The sequence below is a fragment of the Anomaloglossus baeobatrachus genome, chromosome 3 (genome assembly GCF_048569485.1).
Source record: "Anomaloglossus baeobatrachus isolate aAnoBae1 chromosome 3, aAnoBae1.hap1, whole genome shotgun sequence".
Classification (NCBI taxonomy): domain Eukaryota; kingdom Metazoa; phylum Chordata; class Amphibia; order Anura; family Aromobatidae; genus Anomaloglossus; species Anomaloglossus baeobatrachus.
In genome coordinates, this window is record NC_134355.1 from 95,966,168 (window position 1) to 95,993,376 (window position 27,209).

The 27,209-nt window shown below is 50.3% G+C and overlaps 1 protein-coding gene across 4 annotated transcripts in view; it reads left to right on the forward strand.

Annotated features, from left to right (window-relative positions):
• Nucleotides 1-27,209, forward strand: part of GPCPD1 (glycerophosphocholine phosphodiesterase 1) — a 169,807-nt gene that overhangs the window by 88,672 nt on the left and 53,926 nt on the right. For all 4 annotated transcript variants that reach the window (XM_075339317.1, XM_075339318.1, XM_075339315.1 and 1 more), the window contains exons 10-12: nucleotides 6,188-6,320; nucleotides 6,406-6,460; nucleotides 24,429-24,521. In XM_075339317.1, the coding sequence (XP_075195432.1) occupies nucleotides 6,188-6,320; nucleotides 6,406-6,460; nucleotides 24,429-24,521 (281 nt within the window). The remainder of the gene's footprint in view (nucleotides 1-6,187; nucleotides 6,321-6,405; nucleotides 6,461-24,428; nucleotides 24,522-27,209) is intronic.

Below are 27,209 nucleotides of genomic sequence, written 5' to 3' on the forward strand. Positions count from 1 at the left end.
AAAACCCGCCGGAGGCAATGCCTCCAAGGCGGCCTCTTCATGACTCTCGGCATCCCCGAACCGCATCCTCGGTCGGTGGCAGGCTCTCCCGCTTTTGCGACGCCTGGTGGCCACATGTTCAAGACCGATGGGTGAGAGACATTCTGTCTCACGGTTACAGGATAGAGTTCAGCTCTCGTCCCCCGACTCGTTTCTTCAGAACCTCTCCGCCCCCCGAGCGAGCCGATGCACTTTTTCAGGCGGTGAACGCTCTGAAGACAGAAGGAGTTGTGATCCCTGTTCCCCCCCAGGAACATGGTCGCGGCTTTTACTCCAACTTGTTTGTGGTGCCAAAGAAGGACGGCTCGTTCCGTCCTGTTCTGGACCTCAAACTGCTCAACAGACATGTGAGCACCAGACGGTTTCGGATGGAATCTCTCCGCTCGGTCATCGCTTCGATGTCACAAGGAGACTTCCTAGCATCGATCGACATCAAGGATGCTTATCTCCATGTGCCGATCGCATCCGAACATCAACGCTTTTTGCGTTTCGCCATCGGGGACGAACACCTTCAGTTCGTGGCATTGCCTTTCGGCCTGGCGACAGCCCCACGGGTGTTCACCAAGGTCATGGCATCTGTTGTGGCGGTCCTACACTCTCAGGGCCACTCGGTGATTCCCTACTTAGACGATCTTCTGGTCAGGGCACCCTCTCAGATGGCGTGTCAAAACAGTCTTTCCGTCGCTCTGGCGACTCTCCAGCAGTTCGGGTGGATCATCAACTTCCCAAAATCCAAGTTGACACCGACCCAATCACTGACGTACCTTGGGATGGAGTTTCATACTCAGTCAGCGGTAGTCATGCTACCGCTGGACAAACAGCTTTCGCTGCAGTCAGGGGTGCAATCTCTTCTTCGGGGTCAGTCACACCCCTTGAGGCGCCTCATGCACTTCCTGGGGAAGATGGTGGCAGCAATGGAGGCAGTGCCCTTCGCGCAATTCCATCTGCGGCCACTCCAGTGGGACATTCTCCGCAAATGGGACAGGAGGTCGACTTCCCTCGACAGGAACGTCTCTCTTTCCCTTGCAACCAAGACGTCTCTTCAGTGGTGGCTCCTTCCCAACTCTCTGTCGCAGGGAAAATCCTTCCTACCCCCAACCTGGGCTGTGGTCACCACGGACGCGAGCCTGTCAGGGTGGGGGGCGGTTTTTCTCCACCACAGGGCTCAGGGAACCTGGACTCCGATAGAGTCATCCCTTCAGATCAATATTCTGGAGATAAGGGCAGTGTATCTAGCCCTATTGGCCTTTCATCGGTGGCTGGAGGGCAGGCAGATCCGGATCCAGTCGGACAACGCCACTGCCGTCGCATACATCAACCACCAAGGCGGCACTCGCAGTCGTCAAGCCTTCCAGGAAGTCCGACGGATTCTGCAGTGGGTGGAAGCCACAGCTTCCACCATCTCCGCAGTTCACATCCCGGGCGTAGAAAACTGGGAAGCAGATTTTCTCAGTCGTCAGGGCATGGACGCGGGGGAATGGTCTCTTCACCCAGACGTGTTTCGAGAGATCTGTCGCCGCTGGGGAACGCCGGACGTCGATCTCATGGCGTCACGGCACAACAACAAAGTCCCGGCATTCATGGCCCGGTCTCAAGATCACAGAGCTCTGGCGGCGGACGCATTAGTTCAGGATTGGTCGCAGTTTCGACTGCCCTATGTATTTCCTCCTCTGGCGATGCTGCCCAGAGTGCTGCGCAAAATCAGGTCCGACTGTCGTCGCGCCATTCTCGTCGCCCCAGATTGGCCGAGGCGGTTATGGTACCCGGATCTGTGGAATCTCACGGTGGGTCAACCGTGGGCGCTCCCAGACCGCCCAGACTTGCTGTCACAAGGGCCGTTTTTCCATCTGAATTCTGTGGCCCTCAACCTGACTGTGTGTCCATTGAGTCCTGGCTCCTAGCGTCTTCAGGGTTATCTCAGGATGTCATTGCCACCATGAGACAGGCCAGGAAACCAACGTCCGCCAAGATCTATCACAGGTCTTGGAGCATCTTCTTATCCTGGTGCTCTGATAAGGGTTTTACTCCCTGGCCTTTTGCCTTACCCACTTTTCTTTCATTCCTTCAATCCGGAATGGACAAGGGATTGTCTCTCGGCTCTCTCAAGGGACAAGTATCGGCGCTATCCGTATTTTTTCAAAAAAGCGTCTAGCCAGGCTTCCGCAGGTCCGCACGTTCCTGCAGGGAGTTTGCCACATAGTCCCACCTTACAAGCGTCCGCTGGAACCCTGGGACCTTAACAGGGTGCTAACGGCTCTTCAGAAACCACCTTTCGAGCCGCTGCGGGATGTCTCTTTATCACGTCTTTCGCAGAAGGTGGCATTTCTAGTGGCAGTTACATCGCTCCGTAGAGTGTCGGAGCTGGCAGCGCTGTCATGCAAAGCCCCCTTCCTGGTTTTTCACCAGGATAAGGTGGTTCTGCGTCCTCTTCCGGAATTTCTCCCTAAGGTGGTATCTCCTTTTCATCTCAATCAGGATATCTCCTTACCTTCATTTTGCCCTAATCCAATTCACCAATGTGAAAAGGATTTGCACTCCTTAGATCTAGTGAGAGCACTCCGACACTACGTGTCTCGCACGGCGCCCCTGCGTCGTTCAGATGCGCTCTTTGTCCTTGTCGCTGGCCAGCGTAAGGGTTCGCAGGCTTCCAAGTCAACCTTGGCTCGGTGGATCAAGGAACCGATTCTTGAAGCCTACCGTTCTTCTGGGCTTCCGCTTCCTTTGGGGCTGAAAGCCCATTCTACCAGAGCCGTGGGTGCGTCCTGGGCATTGCGGCACCGGGCTACGGCTCAGCAGGTGTGTCAGGCAGCTGCGTGGTCTAGTCTGCACACTTTCACGAAACACTATCAGGTGCACACTTATGCTTCGGCAGACGCCAGTCTAGGTAGGCGAGTCCTTCAGGCGGCGGTTGCCCACCTGTAAGAGGGGGTCGTTTTCGGCTCTTTTTTTTTTATCGAGGTATTCTTTTACCCACCCAGGGACTGCTTTTGGACGTCCCAATTGTCTGGGTCTCCCAATGGAGCGACAAAGAAGAAGGGAATTTTGTTTACTTACCGTAAATTCCTTTTCTTCTAGCTCCTATTGGGAAACCCAGCACCCGCCCCTGTTCCCTTCGGGCTGTTTGTTCTTTTGTGTACACATGTTGTTCATGTTGAATGGTTCTTTTGGTTCATGGTTTTCAGTTCTCCGAACATCCTTCGGATTGAATTTACCTTTAAACCAATTTATAAGTTTCCTCCTTCCTGCTTTTGCACCAAAACTGAGGAGCCCGTGATGCACGGGAGGGTGTATAGGCAGAGGGGAGGGGTTACACTTTTTAAAGTGTAATACTTTGTGTGGCCTCCGGAGGCAGAAGCTATACACCCAATTGTCTGGGTCTCCCAATAGGAGCTAGAAGAAAAGGAATTTACGGTAAGTAAACAAAATTCCCTTCATCAACAGTAAGTAGGTCCGTCCCCCTCCCATCAATATGGAAAGATACAAAACACAAGAAAATAGTGCCTGACTGACACCAGGGACACACCTATAAATACTGTCAAATGGAAAAATACTCCAAAATATACATTAAAATTAATGATTTTGTTCAAGCAAAAATTTACTTAAAAACTAAAAAGTGCCCTAACAAATTCAGCAAACCTGGTGCAAAAGAGACCTGCAACAATAAACTACAATAATTCACATGACCACCAAACATAGATTATCACTACAATCCAACGTAAGATTCCCCACAAATGAAATGCTCAATAAAGAGATGGAGGGGCTCAACCACTCATGGTCAAATTGCTAAATAATCTGCACAAATTCCAATTAATAATGGATACATATTTTTAACACTAAAGCACATGCACGTCAGGTGGGATTGAGCTTCCAACAATATACATCATAACCCCATCCACAAAAATGGATGAGAAAAATGATTGTATAGATTTCATATGTGAAAACTGAATGCATACAATATAAGAAAATAAAAAAAAAAAATTATATGTATATATATATATATATATATATATATATATATATATATATATATATATATATATTTATACATATATATATATATATATATATTAGTACAGACCAAAAGTTTGGCCACACCTTCTTATTCAAAGAGTTTTCTTTATTTTCATGACTAAAAATTGTAGATTCGCATTGAAGGCATCAAAACTATGGATTAAAACACGTGGAGTGAGATACTTAAAGTGTGAAACATCTGAAAATATATCTTATATTCTAGGTTCTTCAAAGTAGCCACCTTTTGCTTTGATTACTACTTTGCACACTCTTGGCATTCTCTTGATGAGCTTCAAGAGGTAGTCACCGGAAATGGTCTTCCAACAGTCTTGAAGGAGTTCCCAGAGATGCTTAGCACTTGTTGGCCCTTTTGCCTTCACTCTGCGGTCGAGCTCACCCCAAACCATCTCGATTGGGTTCAAGTCAGGTGACTGTGGAGACCAGGTCATCTGGTGTAGCAACCCATCACTCTCCTTCTTAGTCAAATACTCCTTACACAGCCTGGAGGTGTGTTTGGGGTCATTGTCCTGTTGAAAAATAAATGATGGTCCAACTAAACGCAAACCGGATGGAATAGCACGCCGCTGCAAGATGCTGTGGTAGGCATGCTGGTTCTGTATGCCTTAAATTTTGAATAAATCCCCAACAGTGTCACCAGCAAAGCACCCCCCACATTATCACACCTCCTCCTCCATGCTTCACGGTGGGAACCGGGCATGTGGAGTCCATCTGTTCACTTTTTCTACCAAGACACGGTGGTTGGATGCAAAGATCTCAAATTTGGACTCATCAGACCAAAGCACAGATTTACACTGGTCTAATGTCCATTCCTTGTGTTCTTTAGCCCAGTGTTCCCCAACTCCAGTCCTCAAGGCCCACCAACAGTGCAGGTTTTTGGGATTTCCTTAGTATTGCACAGGTAATGTAATTACCTGCCCAGGTGCTGGTTCCAACAGCAGTGCAATGCTAAGGAAATCCTGAAAACATGCACTGTTGGTGGGCCTTGAGGACTGGAGTTGGGGAACCCTGCTTTATCCCAAACAAGTCTCTTCTGCTTGTTGCCTGTCCTTAGCAGTGGTTTCCTAGCAGCTATTTTACCATGAAGGCCTGCTGCACAAAGTCTCCTCTTAACAGTTGTTCTAGAGATGAGGTGTGTCCAAACTTTTGATCTGTACTGTGTGGTAAGCCACAAAAGTATACCATCTGAGTCAGGAAAAATCCGAAGGTTCTTTAAACCGCACACCAGACTCGTTTCGAGCACATGGCTCTTAGACCTTGGGATTATTGATATTGCACAATCCAGTATAAGCAGCCTCTATACTCAGAACAGTCGTTCATGTAACTTATGTGATCAGTTTTAGACCTTCATCTTCATTGCCATATCGCACAGTCTGGTATAATTGACTAATCTGGCATGAAAGAAGTGTCCACATCTCTCAGGATCAGTCGCTGGAGCAAATAAGATACAGCGTCCAATGTCCCATCGACACGTTTCATTCAATCAGGACTTCCTGTGTGCAATATTGCTATGAAGATGTCTGAAGTTTATTTGCAATCAAATCCTAAAAAAATGATCCTGGAATTTGTCAAAATGCATATTGACAAGCCTGAGTAACAGGTCAAAGGACCTCAAACAGGATGATGATCCCAAATACTCAGCTGATAACATTCAAGATTGGCTAAGAGCAAAGCATTGGACTATTCTGAAGTCTCCTCTATAAGCTCTGATCGAAATCCTATAGTTCCTAAGGAGTGGGTGCCAAAATAACTGTGGACAGGTGCAGAAGACTCAAATTGTTTGCCTTAAAATGTTGTGCAACTAAAACGCCTTCTTTTAAATCCCAATATCAGAAATTGAGAGTGGCATCTAAATAGTTAACGACTGCATCTAAATGGTTAACAGCTGCCGCTATTAGGTATATGCCAGCTGCGTAATATGGCTTCCACCACGTGTGGAGGGAGCTCCGCGCCTGAGCCCTCGCAGATGCTCTGCCTAAGATGTTTATTCACATGCTGATGCAGGAAGATGCTAATGACGGATTAGTGACTTGTGAGCAAATTCAATCAGGTCTACGTGAAAAAATGGCAGGCAATAAAATGAGAATGACGTATATTATTATTATTATTTTTTTTTTAGTTGACTACATCATCATAAAGCCAATAGTTGGATATTCATGTGATATGAGCAGTTCTTTCTGCAAGTACTGGAAGCCACGGACGCCGCTTGATGTTGGACATAGGGGTGCAGGCAACTCCACTACAACTGCCAAGTAAGATTATTTTTGGAACAGTAGTTGTACACTGACAATATTTGTAACTTTTTCTAATATATTGTGTTTTTGTTTTTAAATATAGGATGGCGAAAATCAGAGAAAACACTGTGGCTTCGTTAAAAAGTGCTGCCAACCATGTAAGCTTCCTCCCCAAAGTTAATAATCCAGTGCTGGGTTTACATCACTATTCAAAATCCCATCTTCATCTTAAAACGGGATTAATGCCAGGGGTAGGTCAGTCAGCAGTGGTGCCGGAAGAACCCCATGGATATGAGGCCCATCAGGTTTTCAATGTGGTGCCAGTCCTATTCCTTGTAAATGTTAAAGGGAACCTGTCACCATTTTTTTGGCCTATAAGCTGCGGCCACCACCACCGGGCTCTTATATACAGTGTTCTAACATGCTGTATATAAGAGCCCAGGCAGGGGGTATAACATAAAAAACACTTTATAATACTTACCTAACGGTCGCACGGTGGGCCTAATGGGCGTCTCCGTTGTCCAGCGCTGCCTCTTTTGGCCATCTTTGTTGTCCTTCTCTAGCCGTCGCGTCCGACGTCATACACACTCACCGGCATTCAGGTCCTGAGGAGGCACACTTTGATCTGCCCTAAGCTTGAGCAGGGCAGGTCAAAGTATTGTAGTGCGCCTGCGCAGGACCGGCGAGTGTGTATGACGTAGCCACGTCATGTACCCAGGCTTCAGAAAGAGGCCGAAGATGGCCAAAAGAGGAGGCGCCGGCACCGGACAACCGAGACGCCCATTAGGCCCACTGCGTGACCGTTAGGTAATTATTAGAAAGTGTTTTTTATGTTATACCCCCGGCCTAGGCTCTTATATACAGCATGTTAGAATGCTGTATATAAGCGCCCGGTGGTGGTGGCGGCAGCTTATAGGCCGAAAAAGTGGTGACAGGTTCCCGTTAAGCGTGAGGAGCACTCCAGTGCAGCTAGTGTATTGTCTATGGGTTCTGGTAGATTGTCACTCTTAAGAGAGGAGGAAAAGAAAATCAACTATATTGTCCCATAGTTAACTTTTGTCTGTCGCTAGGTGAAGGCAGTTGCCACATATGTTTTTCCTCTGTCACACAAGTCTCAATGGTTCAGGAATGACCAGACTATCAGAAAATATATATTTGTTCAGGGTGATGCAATGGATGTGGCACTCTCTTACTGATTAGATATATTGTTATACAGAACAGAAGTTTGAGAATTAAATTTTAGAAAAAAATTGGTAATCAATGATGGACAATAACTGTAATTCTTTATATTTTCATTAAAGAAGCCGTCCCGTGAAAATTATTATTGGCAAAACCTATGTAAATGTACAGTTAGGTCCAGAAATATTTGGACAGTGACACAATTTTCGCGAGTTGGGCTCTGCATGCCACCACATTGGATTTGAAATGAAACCTCTACAACAGAATTCAAGTGCAGATTGTAACGTTTAATTTGAAGGTTTGAACAAAAATATCTGATAGAAATTGTAGGAATTGTACACATTTCTTTACAAACACTCCACATTTTAGGAGGTCAAAAGTAATTGGACAAATAAACCAAACCCAAACAAAATATTTTTATTTTCAATATTTTGTTGCGAATCCTTTGGATGCAATCACTGCCTTAAGTCTGGAACCCATGGACATCACCAAACGCTGGGTTTCCTCCTTCTTAATGCTTTGCCAGGCCTTTACAGCCGCAGCCTTCAGGTCTTGCTTGTTTGTGGGTCTTTCCGTCTTAAGTCTGGATTTGAGCAAGTGAATGCATGCTCAATTGGGTTAAGATCTGGTGATTGACTTGGCCATTGCAGAATGTTCCACTTTTTTGCACTCGTGAACTCCTGGGTAGCTTTGGCTGTCTGCTTGGAGTCATTGTCCATCTGTACTATGAAGCGCCGTCCGATCAACTTTGCGGCATTTGGCTGAATCTGGGCTGAAAGTATATCCCGGTACACTTCAGAATTCATCCGGCTACTCTTGTCTGCTGTTATGTCATCAATAAACACAAGTGACCCAGTGCCATTGAAAGCCATGCATGCCCATGCCATCACGTTGCCTCCACCATGTTTTACAGAGGATGTGGTGTGCCTTGGATCATGTGCCGTTCCCTTTCTTCTCCAAACTTTTTTCTTCCCATCATTCTGGTACAGGTTGATCTTTGTCTCATCTGTCCATAGAATACTTTTCCAGAACTGAGCTGGCTTCATGAGGTGTTTTTCAGCAAATTTAACTCTGGCCTGTCTATTTTTGGAATTGATGAATGGTTTGCATCTAGATGTGAACCCTTTGTATTTACTTTCATGGAGTCTTCTCTTTACTGTTGACTTAGAGACAGATACACCTACTTCACTGAGAGTGTTCTGGACTTCAGTTGATGTTGTGAACGGGTTCTTCTTCACCAAAGAAAGTATGCGGCGATCATCCACCACTGTTGTCATCCGTGGACGCCCAGGCCTTTTTGAGTTCCCAAGCTCACCAGTCAATTCCTTTTTTCTCAGAATGTACCCGACTGTTGATTTTGCTACTCCAAGCATGTCTGCTATCTCTCTGATGGATTTTTTCTTTTTTTCAGCCTCAGGATGTTCTGCTTCACCTCAATTGAGAGTTCCTTAGACCGCATGTTGTCTGGTCACAGCAACAGCTTCCAAATGCAAAACCACACACCTGTAATCAACCCCAGACCTTTTAACTACTTCATTGATTACAGGTTAACGAGGGAGACGCCTTCAGAGTTAATTGCAGCCCTTAGAGTCCCTTGTCCAATTACTTTTGGTCCCTTGAAAAAGAGGAGGCTATGCATTACAGAGCTATGATTCCTAAACCCTTTCGCCGATTTGAATGTGAAAACTCTCATATTGCAGCTGGGAGTGTGCACTTTCAGCCCATATTATATATATATAATTGTATTTCTGAACATGTTTTTGTAAACAGCTAAAATAACAAAACTTGTGTCACTGTCCAAATATTTCTGGACCTAACTGTATATGTAGTGTAAATGCTGTAATGGACTTGCCAATAGCCGTCTTCCTCTGCACCAGTCTTCTTCTCCTCCCACTTGCTGGATCACACTGGGGTCTGTTTGTGAGTAGAAAATCACTTTTACAATGTAATTCTATGGAGTATGAGAACTAGTCTTCAACTCCATAGACTTGCATGATAAGTGACTTCTGGCTCACACAGACCCCAGTGTGATCCAGCAAGTCAGAATAGAAATCTCATGGCCATATGGAGACCGGCGCGGCGCTGGAAGCCAGGGAAGACTCCAATCAGCGAGTATATGACTACCTTACATATACAATTAGACCGGTTTAGGCAGTAAAAAGTGACATTGGGAGTGCTGCTTTAATTGCTAAAATCCTGACTGACTGCAGCCATCACTAGCAGAAGCTTTACTGCATCTACATTTTATACAATTCCCATTTGTTTTCCTAATCCAGACCTATGCAGTAAATTGAACCAGTCACTTGAGTCCTACTGTCCAATGCGTGCTCAGCGTCAGCCAGGCTCCGCTATATAAAATATACCATAACCATGTGGCTCTTCCTGCACCACTTTAGTTCATTTGCAGGTCTCTTGCATGGTGATAGACCTATCATACAGCTTCAGCAGTGCTAGGAAGAGCCGTCTAGAGGCTGTGCCAGACTAGTCTCATTTTCGGCTATTGTTCCCTTTACTCTGTATTTTCTTTGTCGCTCCATTGGGAGACCCAGACAATTGGGTGTATAGCTTCTGCCTCCGGAGGCCACACAAAGTATTACACTTTAAAAAGTGTAACCCCTCCCCTCTGCCTATACACCCTCCCGTGCATCACGGGCCCATCAGTTTTATGCTTTGTGTTGAAGGAGGCACACATTCACGCAAGCTCCACATTTTAGTCAGCAGCAGCTGCTGACTTTATCGGATGGAAGAAAAGAGGGCCCCAGGGCCCCCGGCATGCTCCCTTCTCACCCCACTATGGTCGGCGGTGCTGTCAAGGTTGAGGTACCCATTGCGGGTACAAAGGCTGGAGCCACATGCCGTTTTTCCTTCCCCATCCCTTAGGGGCTCTGGGAGAAGTGGGATCCTAACCGGTCACCTTTCACTAGGACCGGGCTCCCTCCGCAGCCCCTGGGGGAATCTGACGGACAGGAGACTGGGTATCATCAGGGACAGGCCCTGCATCTAAAAGGTACTCTGTGTCCCCTTGGGGACGGCGCAGGAGCGCCTGTGTTACAGACGCTGCAGCGGCTGCTGTTTTTCTGTGACGACCGGGACTACCGCGCCGACCGCGCCTGTTCGTCGGCCGCGTTATTAAATTTAGTCCCCGGCTTCTGCGGCCTAGTACCATAACTCCCGCCCCCGGGCCTGCCAGTCAGGGGTAAGGGCGGGACGGTCGACTGGACGTCGGCAGTGAGGGCTGGAGCATACTTAGGTGTTCTCCTCCCCCCTCACTGAGCACTGTGGGGCACCAGATTCCCGCACTTTATTAGTCACCGCCCACGGCTCCCTCCTCCCCTGAGAACTCTGGCAGCCATTGTTACAATCACTTCTGCAGGTGGAGGATTTCAGAACGAGCTCCACAGCTCTGGGAGGCCCAGGCGGGGAATCTGGTGGACACACAACCGCTTTGGGCGGTCGGTAAGCCACACCGGTTACCAGGTGCTGGCCCCCCTGAGGTGCCGAAGTGTATATATATATATATATATATATATATATATATATATATATATATATATATATATATATATATATATATATTATATATATTATATTATATTATATTATATATTATACATTTTCTCTGTTCGGCCGCATTATTTTGCTTTTGGCTATATACCCTCACTGATCACTCTCAGAGGAGACAACAGCATGTCGTCCGCAAAGAGCAAGGGTGCCAAGGCACAGGCTTATTTTGCAACCTGTACCTCTTGTGCGGCTATGTTACCTGCAGGTTCCACCTACCCTCACTGTGTGCAATGCTCGGCCCCTGTGGCACTCACTCAGCCGGAGCCTCGGGCACTGGTGGGACCCTCGGCTCAGGTAGAACCGCCGGCTTCCACTGTCCAGGTGGCAGGGACAGAGTTTGCAGTTTTGGCTGAGAAACTCTCTGAGTCGCTTTCACAGTCCATGGCTCAGTCTATGGACAAATGGTCTGCTAAGATACTAGAAGCCTTGCAGTCCAGATCGGTAACACAGGCCCAGGGCATTGTGAGTTCATCGCCCCCAGACCCCTCTCGGTCGGCGCAGCAAAGTGCTCCTGGGGTGACACCTAGGTTCCACGGTGAGGACTCCGACACGGACCGCAGTCCCAGACCGGCTAAGCGGACTCACTGGGAACCTTCCCCGACTTCATCACGCTGTTCGGGGTCTCAGCATGAGGACTCTCTGGAGGACGAGGCGGAGGTCGCAGCTCAGGGCTCTGATCCTGACGTTGCTCTCAATCTAGACACACCTGAAGGGGACGCCATAGTAAATGACCTTATAGCGTCCATCAACCAGGTGCTAGATCTTTCTCCCCCAACTCCACCTATAGAGGAGTCGACTTCGCAGCAGGAGAAGCACCAGTTTAGGTATCCCAAACGTACACGGAGTGCGTTTTTCGATCACTCTAACTTCAGAGATGCTGTCCAGAAGCACAGAGCATTTCCGGACAAGCGCTTTACTAAGCGCCTTAATGACACACGTTACCCCTTCCCCCCTGACGTAGTTAAGGGTTGGGCTCAGTGTCCCAAGGTGGATCCTCCAGGCTCTAGACTGGCGGCTAGATCCGTAGTATCAGTGGCAGATGGTTCATCGCTCAAGGATGCCACTGACAGGCAAATAGAGGTCCTGATGAAATCCATCTATGAAGCCATAGGCGCGTCTTTTGCTCCGGCCTTTGCAGCCGTGTGGGCACTCCAAGCTATCTCAGCTTGTCTGTCTGAGATTAATGCGGTCACACGTACCTCTGCTCCGCAAGTTGTGTCTTTGACTTCTCAGGCGTCAGCCTTTTCGTCCTACGCCATGAACGCCGTCCTGGACTCTGCGAGCCGTACAGCGGTAGCATCCGCCAATTCGGTGGCAGTCCGCAGGGCCATGTGGCTACGCGAATGGAAGGCAGACTCTGCTTCCAAGAAGTTCTTAACCGGTTTGCCATTTTCTGGCGACCGTTTGTTTGGCGAGCAATTGGACGAAATTATTAAACAATCCAAGGGAAAGGACTCGTCCTTACCCCAGTCCAAACCGAACAGACCTCAGCAACGAAAGATACAACCGAGGTTTCGGTCCTTTCGGCCCTCAGCCAGGTCCCATTCCTCCACGTCCAACAGGTCAGAGAAGGGCCAGAGGAACTCTTCTGCATGGCGGTCTAAGTCACGTCCTACGAAGACCGCCGGAGGAACCGCCTCCAAGGCGGCCTCCTCATGACTTTCGGCCTCCCAAAACCGCATCCTCGGTCGGTGGCAGGCTCTCCCGCTTTTGCGACGCCTGGTGGCCACATGTCCAAGACCGATGGGTGAGAGACATTCTGTCTCACGGTTACAGGATAGAGCTCAGTTCTCGTCCTCCGACTCGTTTCTTCAGAACATCTCCGCCCCCCGAGCGAGCCGATGCACTTTTTCAGGCGGTGAACACTCTGAAGGCAGAAGGAGTTGTGATCCCCGTTCCCCTTCAAGAACGTGGTCGCGGTTTTTACTCCAACTTGTTCGTGGTGCCAAAAAAGGACGGATCATTCCGTCCCGTTCTGGACCTCAAACTGCTCAACAGACACGTGAGAACCAGACGGTTCCGGATGGAATCTCTCCGCTCTGTCATCGCCTCGATGTCCCAAGGAGACTTCCTAGCATCAATCGACATCAGGGATGCTTATCTCCATGTGCCGATTGCACCAGAGCATCAACGCTTCCTGCGTTTCGCCATCGGGGACGAACACCTTCAGTTCGTGGGGTCATGGCAGCAGTGGTGGCGGTCCTACACTCTCAGGGCCACTCGGTGATCCCTTACTTAGACGATCTTCTAGTCAAGGCACCCTCCCGGGTGGCATGTCAACACAGCCTGACCATTGCTCTGGAGACTCTCCAGAGGTTCGGGTGGATCATCAATTTCCCAAAGTCAAAATTGACACCGACCCAATCACTGACTTACCTCGGGATGGAGTTTCATACTCTCTCAGCGATAGTGAAGCTTCCGCTGGACAAACAGCGTTCACTGCAGACAGGGGTGCAATCTCTCCTTCGGGCCCAGTCACACCCCTTGAGGCGCCTCATGCACTTCCTAGGAAGATGGTGGCAGCAATGGAGGCAGTTCCCTTTGCGCAGTTTCATCTGCGTCCACTTCAATGGGACATTCTCCGCAAATGGGACAGGAGGTCGACGTCCCTAGACAGGAACGTCTCTCTTTCACTGGCAGCCAAAACCTCTCTTCAGTGGTGGCTTCTTCCCACTTCTTTGTCGAAGGGAAAATCCTTCCTGCCCCCATCCTGGGCTGTGGTCACGACGGACGCGAGTCTGTCAGGGTGGGGAGCGGTCTTCCTCCACCACAGGGCTCAGGGAACCTGGACTCCGACAGAGTCCTCCCTTCAGATCAATGTTCTGGAGATAAGGGCAGTGTATCTAGCCCTAAAGGCGTTCCAGCGGTGGCTGGAGGGCAGGCAGATCCGAATACAGTCGGACAACGCCACGGCGGTCGCGTACATCAACCACCAGGGCGGCACACGCAGTCGTCAAGCCTTCCAAGAAGTTCGGCGGATTCTGCTGTGGGCGGAAGCCACAGCCTCCACCATCTCCGCAGTTCACATCCCGGGCGTAGAAAACTGGGAAGCAGACTTTCTCAGTCGCCAGGGCATGGACGCAGGGGAATGGTCTCTTCACCCGGACGTGTTTCAAGAGATCTGTTGCCGCTGGGGAACGCCGGACGTCGACCTCATGGCGTCTCGGCACAACAACAAAGTCCCGGCATTCATGGCCCGGTCTCAAGATCACAGAGCTCTGGCGGCGGACGCATTAGTTCAGGATTGGTCGCAGTTTCGACTGCCTTATGTATTTCCTCCTCTGGCACTGCTGCCCAGAGTGTTACGCCAGATCAGGTCCGACTGCCGCCGCGCCATCCTCGTCGCTCCAGACTGGCCGAGGAGGTCGTGGTACCCGGATCTGTGGCACCTCACGGTGGGTCAACCGTGGGCACTCCCAGACCGTCCAGACTTGCTGTCTCAAGGGCCATTTTTCCATCTGAATTCTGCGGCCCTCAACCTGACTGTGTGGCCATTGAGTCCTGGCTCCTAGCGTCCTCAGGGTTATCTCAAGATGTCATTGCCACCATGAGACAGGCCAGGAAACCAACGTCCGCCAAGATCTATCACAGGGCTTGGAGGATCTTCTTATCCTGGTGCGCTGATCGGGGTTTTACCCCCTGGCCGTTTGCCTTACCCACTTTTCTTTCTTTCCTTCAATCCGGAATGGACAAGGGTTTGTTTCTCGGCTCTCTCAAGGGACAAGTATCGGCGCTTTCCGTGTTTTTTCAAAAGCGTCTAGCCAGGCTTCCGCAGGTCCGCACGTTCCTGCAGGGAGTTTGCCACATAGTCCCACCTTACAAGCGTCCGCTGGAACCCTGGGATCTTAACAGGGTGCTAACGGCTCTTCAGAAACCACCTTTCGAGCCGATGCGAGATGTCTCTCTATCACGCCTTTCGCAGAAGGTGGCCTTCCTAGTGGCAGTCACATCACTTCGGAGAGTGTCTGAGCTAGCAGCGCTGTCATGCAAAGCCCCCTTCCTGGTGTTTCACCAGGATAAGGTGGTTCTGCGTCCGGTCCCGGAATTTCTCCCTAAGGTGGTATCCCCTTTTCATCTCAATCAGGATATCTTCTTACCTTCTTTTTGCCCTCATCCAGTTCACCAATGTGAAAAGGATTTGCACTTGTTAGATCTGGTGAGAGCAGTCCGGCTCTACATTTCTCGCACGGCGCCCCTGCGCCGTTCGGATGCGCTCTTTGTCCTTGTCGCTGGCCAGCGTAAAGGGTCGCAGGCTTCCAAGTCACCCTTGGCTCGGTGGATCAAGGAACCGATTCTTGAAGCCTACCGTTCTTCTGGGCTTCCGATTCCTTCAGGGCTGAAAGCCCATTCTACCAGAGCCGTAGGTGCATCCTGGGCATTGCGGCACCAGGCTACGGCTCAGCAGGTGTGTCAGGCAGCTACCTGGTCTAGTCTGCACACTTTCACGAAACACTATCAGGTGCATACCTATGCTTCGGCAGATGCCAGCCTAGGTAGGCGAGTCCTTCAGGCGGCGGTTGCCCACCTGTAAGAGGGGGCCGTTTTCGGCTCTTTTTATCGAGGTATTCTTTTACCCACCCAGGGACTGCTTTTGGACGTCCCAATTGTCTGGGTCTCCCAATGGAGCGACAAAGAAGGGAATTTTGTTTACTTACCGTAAATTCCTTTTCTTCTAGCTCCTATTGGGAGACCCAGCACCCGCCCCTGTTCCCTTCGGGCTGTTGTTCTTTTGTGTACACATGTTGTTCATGTTGAATTGTTCTTTTGGTTCATGGTTTCAGTTCTCCGAACATCCTTCGGATTGAATTTACCTTAGACCAATTTATAAGTTTCCTCCTTCCTGCTTTGGCACCAAAACTGATGGGCCCGTGATGCACGGGAGGGTGTATAGGCAGAGGGGAGGGGTTACACTTTTTAAAGTGTAATACTTTGTGTGGCCTCCGGAGGCAGAAGCTATACACCCAATTGTCTGGGTCTCCCAATAGGAGCTAGAAGAAAAGGAATTTACGGTAAGTAAACAAAATTCCCTTCTTCTTTGAAATGCTGAAGCTTTTCAGAGAAAAAATACCTGTCTACAATCATGCAGCCAGGCTGCAATTTGTGCTGTACACAATTTTGGCAGCATGAATCTGGTAACTGGTTCACTTTACTATTGTATTATATTAAAGTAATACACCAATTCCCCCCCCCCCCCCTTTAATCATTGGAAGCCTACATTAAAGGGAACCTGTCAGGTGCACTATGCACCCAGAACCACGAGCAGTTCTGAGTGCAAATATCTAATCCCTGCCTAACTGTCCCTGTATACACTAGCATAGAAAAAGGGATCTTAAGAAAAAGTATATCTAAAGATAATTTATCTTATGCTAATGAGCGCGGGGACTAGTCCCAAGGGCGTTATGTCCCTCTACTAGTCCGCCCTCTTAGCATGTTAGTACGCCCACAGGGGTGTGCTAACATGTTATTCAATGCAGCGTCATTAGTGGTGATGCTTGTACCTGTGTTCGCTGTCGACGCTCTTCTGAATGCCTGGCACTTCCGGCCATGTGCAGTTGACCTCTCTGAAGCCGGGTCATGTACACCCAGCTTCATACTACGCATGACTGAAAGTGCCCGGCATTCAGAAGCGCAGTCACTGCGAACACAGGTACGCTCATCACCACTGGTGACTCTGCATTAAATAGCATGTTCGTACACCTCTGTGGGCGTGCTAACACGCTGAGAGAGCGGCTAGTCAAGGGATATAACGCCCTTGGGACTAGTCCTCTCGATCATTAGCATATCATAAAGGATCTCCAGAAATGCTTTTCTTTGTCGCTCCATTGGGAGACCCAGACAATTGGGTGTATAGCTTCTGCCTCCGGAGGCCACACAAAGTATTACACTTTAAAAAGTGTAACCCCTCCCCTCTGCCTATACACCCTCCCGTGGATCACGGGTTCCTCAGTTTTATGCTTTGTGTGGAAGGAGGCACACATCCACTCATGCATTCTCATACTTAGTTATGTCGGTTGGAAGAAAAGAGGGCCCCTACGGGGCCCCCGGCATGTTCCCTTCTCACCCCACTACGTCGGCGGTGTTGTTAAGGTTGAGGTACCCATTGCGAGTACAAAGGCCGGAGCCTCATGCCGTCTCCTTCACCATCCCTTAGCGGCTCTGGGAGAAGTGGGATCCTGACCGGTCATCCATTCACTGGGACCGTGCTCCCTCCGCAGCCCCTGTGGGAATCTGCCGGACCGGAGTCTATTCAACCTCAGGGACCGGGCCCTGCAACTCTAAGGTACTCTGTGTCCCCATTGGGGACTGTGCAGGGAGCGCACCTTCTTCCCGGATGCTGCGGCAGCTGCTGAATTGAGAAGGCCGGCGGACTTCCGCGCCGACCGTGCCTGCTTGTCGGGCGCGGTCTCAAATTTAGTCCCCGGCTTCATCGCGGCCTAGTCGCAAAAATCCCGCCCCCGGGCCTGCCTGTCAGGGGTAAGGGCGGGACTGCCGACCTGACGTCGGATGTGAGGGCCGGAGCATCCTGCATGTTTCCTCCCCCCTCACTGATCACTGTGGGGACCCCAGATTCCCGCACTTTCCTGGCGCCGCCCACGGCTCCACTCCTCCCCTGAGAGCTCCGGCAGCCATTTTTTGGCATTCTGCCGGTGGAGGATTCTCAGTGAAGAGCTCTGCAGCTCCGGGGGACCTAAGGCAGGCAATCTGGAGGACACACACTCCGCTTTTTAGCGGTCGGTAAGCCACACCGGTCACCCGGTGCTGGTCCCCCTAGGGTGCCGGAATAGATACGTATTTATATATATATTTCTGTTCGGTCGGGCTGTATACCCTTTTTTGCCCATATACCCTCAGTGATCATTCTCCTAGGAGACAACAGCATGTCGTCCACAAGGAGCAAAGCTGTTAAGGCACAGGGTTTTTTTGCGGCCTGTACCTCTTGTGGGGCTATGTTACCTGCGGGTTCCACCTACCCTCACTGTGAGCAATGCTCGACCCCTGTTTCGCTTGCTCAGCCGGAGCCTCGGTCACTAGTGGGCCCCTCGGCTCATGTAGACCCCCCTGCTCCCCCTGTCCAGGCGGCAGGGACAGAGTTCGCCTCTTTTGCTGAGAGACTCTCTGAATCACTTTCACAATCCATGGCTCAATCTATGGACAAATGGTCTGCCAAGCTGCTAGAAGCCTTGCAGTCCAGACCGGTCCTTACACAGGCCCCGGCCCCTGTTGGATCGTCGCCTCCAGGCCCCTCTCGGTCCGCGCCGCAGCGCGCTCCCAGGTTGGGCCCTAGGTCTCACGTGGAGGACTCCTGCCCGGACCTCGGTCCTAGACAGGCTAAGCGGGCTTGCTGGGAATCTTCCCCGACTTCTTCACGCTGCTCAGGTTCCCAGCTTGAGGACTCTCTGGAGGACGAGGCGGACGTCGCAGCTCAGGGCTCTGACCCTGACGTCGCCCTTAACCTTGATACACCTGAAGGGGACGCCTTAGTGAATGATCTTATCTCGTCCATCAACCAGGTGTTGGATCTCTCTCCCCCGCCTCCTACTGTAGAGGAGTCGGCGTCTCAGCAGGAGAAACACCAGTTTCGGTTCCCCAAACGTACACGTAGTGCGTTTTTTGATCACTCTAACTTCACAGATGCTGTCCAGAAGCCCAGAGCAGTTCCGGACAAGCGCTTTACTAAGCGCCTCACTGACACGCGTTACCCCTTCCCCGCTGAAGTCGTTAAGGGTTGGGCTCAATGTCCCAAGGTGGATCCTCCAGTCTCTAGATTGGTGGCTAGATCTGTGGTATCGGTTGCAGATGGCTCATCGCTAAAGGATGCCACTGACAGGCAGATAGAGCTCCTGGTGAAGTCCATCTATGAGGCCACGGGCGCGTCTTTTGCCCCGGCCTTTGCAGCCGTGTGGGCACTCCAAGCTATCTCAGCTTGTCTGGCTGAGATTAATGCTGTCACACGTAATTCTGCTCCGCAAGTTGCGTCTTTGACTTCTCAAGCGTCAGCTTTTTCTTCCTACGCCATGAACGCAGTCCTAGACTCTGCTAGCCGTACGGCTGTGGCATCCGCTAACTCTGTGGCAGTCCGCAGGGCCATGTGGCTGCGCGAATGGAAGGCAGACTCGGCCTCCAAGAGGTTCTTAACCGGTTTGCCGTTTTCTGGCGACCGCTTGTTTTGGCGAACGATTGGACGAGATTATTAAGGAATCCAAGGGAAAGGACTCCTCCTTACCCCAGTCCAAACCTAAGAGACCTCAGCAACGGAAAATACAATCGAGGTTTCGGTCTTTTCGTCCCTCCGCCAAGCCCCAATCCTCTTCGTCCAGCAGGCCGGAGAAAGGCCAGAGGAACTCCTATGCGTGGCGGTCCAAGTCACGCCCCCAAAAGGCCGCAGGAGGCACTGCCTCCAAGGCGGCCTCCTCATGACTCTCGGCATCCCCTAGCCGCATCCTCGGTCGGTGGCAGGCTCTCCCGCTTTGGAGACGCCTGGTGGCCACATGTTCAAGACCGATGGGTGAGAGACATTCTGTCTCACGGTTACAGGATAGAGTTCAGCTCTCGTCCCCCGACTCGTTTCTTCAGAACCTCTCCGCTCCCCGCTCAGGCCGACGCACTTTTTCAGGCAGTGGACGCTCTGAAGACAGAAGGAGTTGTGATCCCCGTTCCCCTTCAGGAACGTGGTCGCGGCTTTTACTCCAACTTGTTCGTGGTGCCAAAAAAGGACGGATCATTCCGTCCCGTTCTGGACCTCAAACTACTCAACAGACATGTGAGAACCAGACGGTTTCGGATGGAATCTCTCCGCTCGGTCATCGCCTCGATGTCACAAGGAGGCTTCCTAGCATCGATCGACATCAAGGATGCTTATCTCCACGTGCTGATCGCACCCGAACATCAACGCTTCTTGCGTTTCGCCATCGGGGACGAACACCTTCAGTTCGTGGCATTGCCTTTCTGCTTGGCGACAGCCCCACGGGTTTTCACCAAAGTCATGGCATCCGTTGTGGCGGTCCTACACTCTCAGGGCCACTCGGTGATTCTCTACTTAGACGATCTCCTAGTCAGGGCCCCGTCTCGGGTGGCGTGTCAACACAGCCTTACCGTCGCTCTGGCGACTCTCCAGCAGTTCGGGTGGATCATCAACTTCCCGAAATCCAAGTTGACACCGACCCAATCACTGACTTACCTCGGGATGGAGTTTCATACACAGTCAGCGGTAGTCAAACTACCGCGGGACAAACAGCTTTCTCTGCAGGCAGGGGTGCAATCACTTCTTCGGGGTCAGTCACACCCCTTAAGGCGCCTCATGCACTTCCTGGGGAAGATGGTGGCAGCGATGGAGGCAGTGCCGTTCACGCAATTCCATCTGCGGCCACTCCAATGGGACATTTTCCGCAAATGGGACAGGAGGTCGGCTTCCCTCGACAGGAACGTCTCTCTTTCCCTTGCAACCAAGACGTCTCTTCAGTGGTGGCTCCTTCCCAATTCTCTATCGCAGGGAAAATCCTTCCTACCCCCAACCTGGGCTGTGGTCACCACGGACGCGAGCCTGTCAGGGTGGGGAGCGGTTTTTCTCCACCACAGGGCTCAGGGAACCTGGACTCCGATAGAGTCATCCCTTCAGATCAATGTTCTGGAGATAAGGGCAGTGTATCTAGCCCTATTGGCTTTCCAGCGGTGGCTGGAGGGCAGGCAGATCCGTATCCAGTCGGACAACGCCACTGCTGTCGCATACATCAACCACCAAGGCGGCACTCGCAGTCGTCAAGCCTTCCAGGAAGTCCGGCGGATTCTGCAGTGGGTGGAAGCCACAGCCTCCACCATCTCCGCAGTTCACATCCCGGGCGTAGAAAACTGGGAAGCAGATTTTCTCAGTCGTCAGGGCATGGATGCGGGGGAATGGTCTCTGCACCCAGAAGTGTTCCGAGAGATCTGTCGCCGCTGGGGAACGCCGGACGTCGATCTCATGGCGTCACGGCACAACAACAAAGTCCCGGCATTCATGGCTCGGTCTCAGGATCACAGAGCTCTGGCGGCGGACGCGTTAGTTCAGGATTGGTCGCAGTTTCGACTGCCTTATGTGTTTCCTCCTCTGGCGATGCTGCCCAGAGTGTTACGCAAGATCAGGTCCGACTGCCGTCGCGCCATTCTCGTCGCTCCAGACTGGCCGAGGCGGTCGTGGTACCCGGATCTGTGGCATTTCACGGTGGGTCAACCGTGGGCGCTTCCAGACCGCCCAGACTTGCTGTCACAAGGCCCGTTTTTCCATCTGAATTCTGTGGCCCTCAACCTGACTGTGTGGCCATTGAGTCCTGGCTCCTAGCGTCTTCAGGGTTATCTCAGGATGTCATTGCCACCATGAGACAGGCCAGGAAGCCAACGTCCGCCAAGATCTATTACAGGTCTTGGCAAATCTTCTTATCCTGGTGCTCTGATAACGGTTTTCCTCCATGGCCGTTTGCCTTACCCACTTTTCTTTCATTCCTTCAATCCGGAATGGACAAGGGTTTGTCACTCGGCTCTCTCAAGGGACAAGTATCGGCGCTCTCCGTATTTTTTCAAAAGCGCCTAGCTAGGCTCCCGCAGGTCCGCACGTTCCTGCAGGGAGTTTGCCACATAGTCCCACCTTACAAGCGTCCGCTGGAACCCTGGGATCTTAACAGGGTGCTAACGGCTCTTCAGAAACCACCTTTCGAGCCGCTGCGGGATGTCTCTTTATCACGTCTTTCGCAGAAGGTGGCCTTTCTAGTGGCAGTTACATCACTACGGAGAGTGTCTGAGCTTGCAGCGCTATCATACAAAGCCCCCTTCCTGGTGTTTCACCAGGATAAGGTGGTTCTGCGTCCGGTCCCGGATTTTCTCCCTAAGGTGGTATCTCCTTTTCATCTCAATCAGGATATCTCCTTGCCTTCATTTTGCCCTAATCCAATTCACCAATGTGAAAAGGATTTGCACTCTTTGGATCTGGTGAGAGCACTCCGACTCTACGTGTCTCGCACGGCGCCCCTGCGTCGTTCAGATGCGCTCTTTGTCCTTGTCGCTGGCCAGCGTAAGGGTTCGCAGGCTTCCAAGTCAACCTTGGCTCGGTGGATCAAGGAACAGATTCTCGAAGCCTACCGTTCTTCTGGGCTTCCGCTTCCTTCAGGGCTGAAAGCCCATTCTACCAGAGCCGTGGGTGCGTCCTGGGCATTGCGGCACCGGGCTACGGCTCAGCAGGTGTGTCAGGCAGCTACGTGGTCTAGTCTGCACACTTTCACGAAGCACTATCAAGTGCATACCTATGCTTCGGCAGACGCCAGTCTAGGTAGGCGAGTCCTTCAGGCGGCGGTTGCCCACCTGTAAGAGGGGGCCATTTTCGGCTCTTTTTATTGAGGTATTCTTTTACCCACCCAGGGACTGCTTTTGGACGTCCCAATTGTCTGGGTCTCCCAATGGAGTGACAAAGAAGAAGGGAATTTTGTTTACTTACCGTAAATTCCTTTTCTTCTAGCTCCTATTGGGAGACCCAGCACCCGCCCCTGTGCCCTTCGGGCTGGTTGTTCTTTTGTGTACACATGTTGTTCATGTTGAATTGTTCTTTTGGTTCATGGTTTTCAGTTCTCCGAACATCCTTCGGATTGAATTTACCCTAGACCAATTTATAAGTTTTCTCCTTCCTGCTTTTGCACCAAAACTGAGGAGCCCGTGATCCACGGGAGGGTGTATAGGCAGAGGGGAGGGGTTACACTTTTTAAAGTGTAATACTTTGTGTGGCCTCTGGAGGCAGAAGCTATACACCCAATTGTCTGGGTCTCCCAATAGGAGCTAGAAGAAAAGGAATTTACGGTAAGTAAACAAAATTCCCTTCTTTCTAAAGATCTCTTTTATCTATGCTAGTGTACACAGGGATGGTTAGGCAGGGATTAGCAATATGCACCCAGGACTGCTCGAGGTTCTGCGTTCATATTGGACCTGACAGGTTCCCTTTAAATTGAAAAGGCCCTTAGCAAACCTGCTAATGTATATCATTGTACTGGGGTTTTCTGCTATCTCTTCTATGTAAGTGGATGACTCCAGATAATAGAGCAGGGAAGTAGCCAGGAATTCCCTCTGCCTTATTTTATACCTCTTGTGTTATGTGCAGATAAGAGACTGATGTATTATATCTCCCCCTCTCACAAAATTAAAAGGCTCTAATAATAGAGCATCCGTGGTTCTTCTTTTAATTACCTGGCCTTTTTTCAAAGTCCTAGTTGTGGCGTGACGCACATGTGACCCCATGCCAGGCTGGCATCAAAAGAAGAGCCACAGATGTGGGCGGGTAAGGGAAGGTTTTCCAACACTCCTCCTATGGCCACAGGTTACAGTCATGGCCATTTGACCAACTCTAGGTGATGTCAAAAGTGGTGTAGTTTTTTGGGGGTTTTTTATTATTCATTTTTTACTATGATACTTTGCATCGCAGCATGATATATCTGTAACTGATACAATGGCAGTCAGGCCCTGCTTTAGGTGCCTTGTCAGCCTTAGCACGCTATGAACACGTTGCAAGGGTCACAGTAGGCTTTCAGTAGGACGTCTGTTTGAGGTTTAATTTCCCAGATTGGATTTTGCCCATTAGAGCAGGAGTGCGGCTGACATTAGACCGCGAAATGCCGGCTCCAGTGAGCTCAGGCCAGCCATGCATTGCTTATAACACAGTGCCTTAGAAACATAGCGCTGTGCCCTTAGCTATCAAAAAGGAGTATTAGTGTTTAATGAGTTATTGTCTATTGGCTTCTAAGATTTGGCTTAAAAATAAGAACGTTAAGGCTTTGTTCACACGCGACATCTTGAGTGTATCTTGAAAATGCACCAAAACTGCATCAAAAACACAATGCGCTTTTACTGCGTTTTTGCCCAATGCGTTTTTTTAAGTCAAATCTATTGACTGGATGGCTCAAAAACACAGTAAACACGCAAAACGAATTGACATGCTGCATCTTGAAAAAGCAGCCAAGATGCAGCCAACAAAACATGCCCAGTGTGGACAGCAAATCGAAATCTCATAGACTTTGCTGGAAGAAGGAAATGCATGCATTTTGGTGCATCTTTGTGACCTCAAAAACATAGCAAAAGATGCCCTGTGAGAACTTGGCCTTAGAAGACTATCCCCAAACAGAGATGTTACTGGCTCCACCTGCTGGATCAGAGGCATCAGAGGATTGGTAATCCAGCAGAAGGAAAATCCAGAAATCTAATGGAACCCAATCCTATTTTATGTACTGTAATGCTAGTGATTGAAGTATTAGAAGCATGTGACCACATTACACTTTGTGAGCCCAGCATTGTGTAAGTGAGACAATACCTGTAGTAACAATACTATTATATTACACACTAAGGCGAATGTTTGTGGTTTTTCTCCCGGTTCAGGGTGCTGCATTTGTCGAGTTTGATGTCCATCTTTCCAAGGACCATGTTCCAGTGATCTACCATGATCTGACATGCTGTATATCCATGAAAAAGGTAAATATAATTATTTATTTACAGGAATGATGTAGACCGCACACTCAGTGCAGGAAAGGTGCAGATCGCAGAACAAACTCAAGTGCTGAGACGTCCATAGAACTAGGACTGTACGAAATCCAGACATGAATGATACCAGAAAACTAAGAAATACATTTGGCCTCATTGTTTTATTCTGTTAAATTTTCTTCATGTTTTAGCACAGTGTTCTCACAGACATCTTAGAGAACAAAAGTGAATTTCCTGTTTATCTTTCATTTGTGGCAAACAAGTGAGAATGGAACATGAGCAGAGGGTGGGGTTGTTTAACGCTACTAACCCCTTCCTGCCAATTTCTGTTTTGTTTTTGATTTATTTATTTTTTTCTCCCTTTCTTGTAAGACCTGTTTCACATGTCAGTGATTCTGGTACATATGTGACAGTTTTTATACATACTAGAATCATGGACATACGCAAACTCATTAAAATCAATGGGTCTGCGCGCACATCAGTAATTTTTTTTCACTGACCTGTTTCCATGCAGCGTACACGCGTGTCCGTGTGCTCCACACAGTCATGTCTGTTTTTTTCTGGCATCACTGATGTCCCACGGACGACAGTCATGTGATCCGTGAAACACGTACCAGAAAAACAAGGACATTGAAAATAAAAATTTCTTTGTCGCTCCATTGGGAGACCCAGACAATTGGGTGTATAGCTACTGCCTCCGGAGGCCACACAAAGTATTACACTTTAAAAAGTGTAACCCCTCCCCTCTGCCTATACACCCTCCCGTGCATCACGGGCCCATCAGATTTTAGCTTTGTGTTGAAGGAGGCACACATGCACACAAGCTCCACATTTTAGTCAGCAGCAGCTGCTGATTATATCGGATGGAAGAAAAGAGGGCCCCCGGCATGCTCCCTTCTCACCCCACTAAGTCGGCGGTGTTGTTAAGGTTGAGGTACCCATTGCGGGTACAGAGGCTGGAGCCCACATGCCGTTTTCCTTCCCCATCCCTTAGAGGCTCTGGGAGAAGTGGGATCCTAACCGGTCACCATTCACTGGGACCGAGCTCCATCCGCAGCCCCGGGGGGAATCTGACGGACAGGAGCCTGGATATCATCAGGGACAGGGCCCTGCATCCATAAGGTACTCTGTGTCCCCTTAGGGACGGTGCATGCAGTGCCTGTGTCACAGACGCCGCAGCGGCTCCTGTGTGGTTGGTGAGACCGGGACTACCGCGCCGACCGCGCCTGTTTGCCGGCCGCGTTTTTAACTTTAGTCCCCGGCTTTTGCCGCCTAGTACCATATACTCCCGCCCCCGGGCCTGCCAGTCAGGGGTAAGGGCGGGACGGCTGACTGGACGTCGGCCGTGAGGGCTGGAGCACACTTTGGTATCCTCCTCCCCCCTCACTGAGCACTGTGGGGCACCAGTTTCCCGCACTTTATTAGGCACACCCACGGCTCCATCCTCCCCTCAGAACGCTGGCAGCCATTGTTATAATCACTTCTGCCGGTGGGGGATTTCAGAACGAGCTCCGCAGTTCTGGGAGAAGTGGGATCCTAACCGGTCGCCGTTCACTGGGACCGGGCTCCCTCTGCAGCCCCTGGGGGAATCTGACGGACAGGAGGCTGGATATCATCAGGGACAGGGCCCTGCATCCTTGCGGTACTCTGTGTCCCCTTAGGGACGGTGCATGCAGCGCCTGTGTTACAGACGCCGCAGTGGCTGCTGTATGGTTTGTGAACCGGGACTACCGCGCCGACCGCGCCTGTTGGCCGGCCGCGCTTTTAACTTTAGTCCCCGGCTTTTGCGGCCTAGGACCATGTACTCCCGCCCCCGGGCCTGCCAGTCAGGGGTGAGGGCGGGACGGCCGACTGGACGTTGGCAGTGAGGGCTGGAGCATACTTGGTATCCTCCTCCCCCCTCACTGAGCACTGTGGGGCACCAGGTGCCCGCACTTTATTAGGCGCTTCCACGGCTTCCTCCCTCCCCTCAGAACGCTGGCAGCCATTGTTATAATCTCTTCTGCCGGTGGAGGATTTCAGAATGAGCTCTGCAGCTCTGGGAGTCCCAGGCAGGGAATCTGGTGGACGCACCACCGCTTGGGGCGGTTGGTAAGCCACACCAGTTGTCAGGTGCTGGCCCCCCTTGGGTGCCGAAGTGTGTGTGTGTGTGTGTGTGTGTATGTATGTATGTATGTATGTATGTGTATATATATATATATATATATATATATATATATATATATATATATATATATATATATATATATATATATATATATATATATATATATATATATATATATATATATATATATATATATATATATATATATATATATAGTATACATTTTCTCTATTCGGCAGCATTATTTGCTTTTGGCTATATCTCTAAGAGGCGACAACAGCATGTCGTCCGCAGAAAGCAAGGGGGCCAAGGCACAGGCTTGTTTTGTTTTGCAACCTGCACCTCTTGTGCGGCTATGTTACCTGCAGGTTCCACCTACCCGCATTGTGACAATGCTCGGCCCCTGTGGCACTCACTCAGCCGGAGCCTCCGGCACTGGTGGGACCCTCGGCTCAGGTGGTGCCGCCGGTTTCCACTGCACAGATGGAAGGGACAGAGTTTACAATTTTGACTGAGAAACTCTGAGTCGCTTCACATTCCATGGCTCAGTCTATGGACAGATGGTCTGCTAA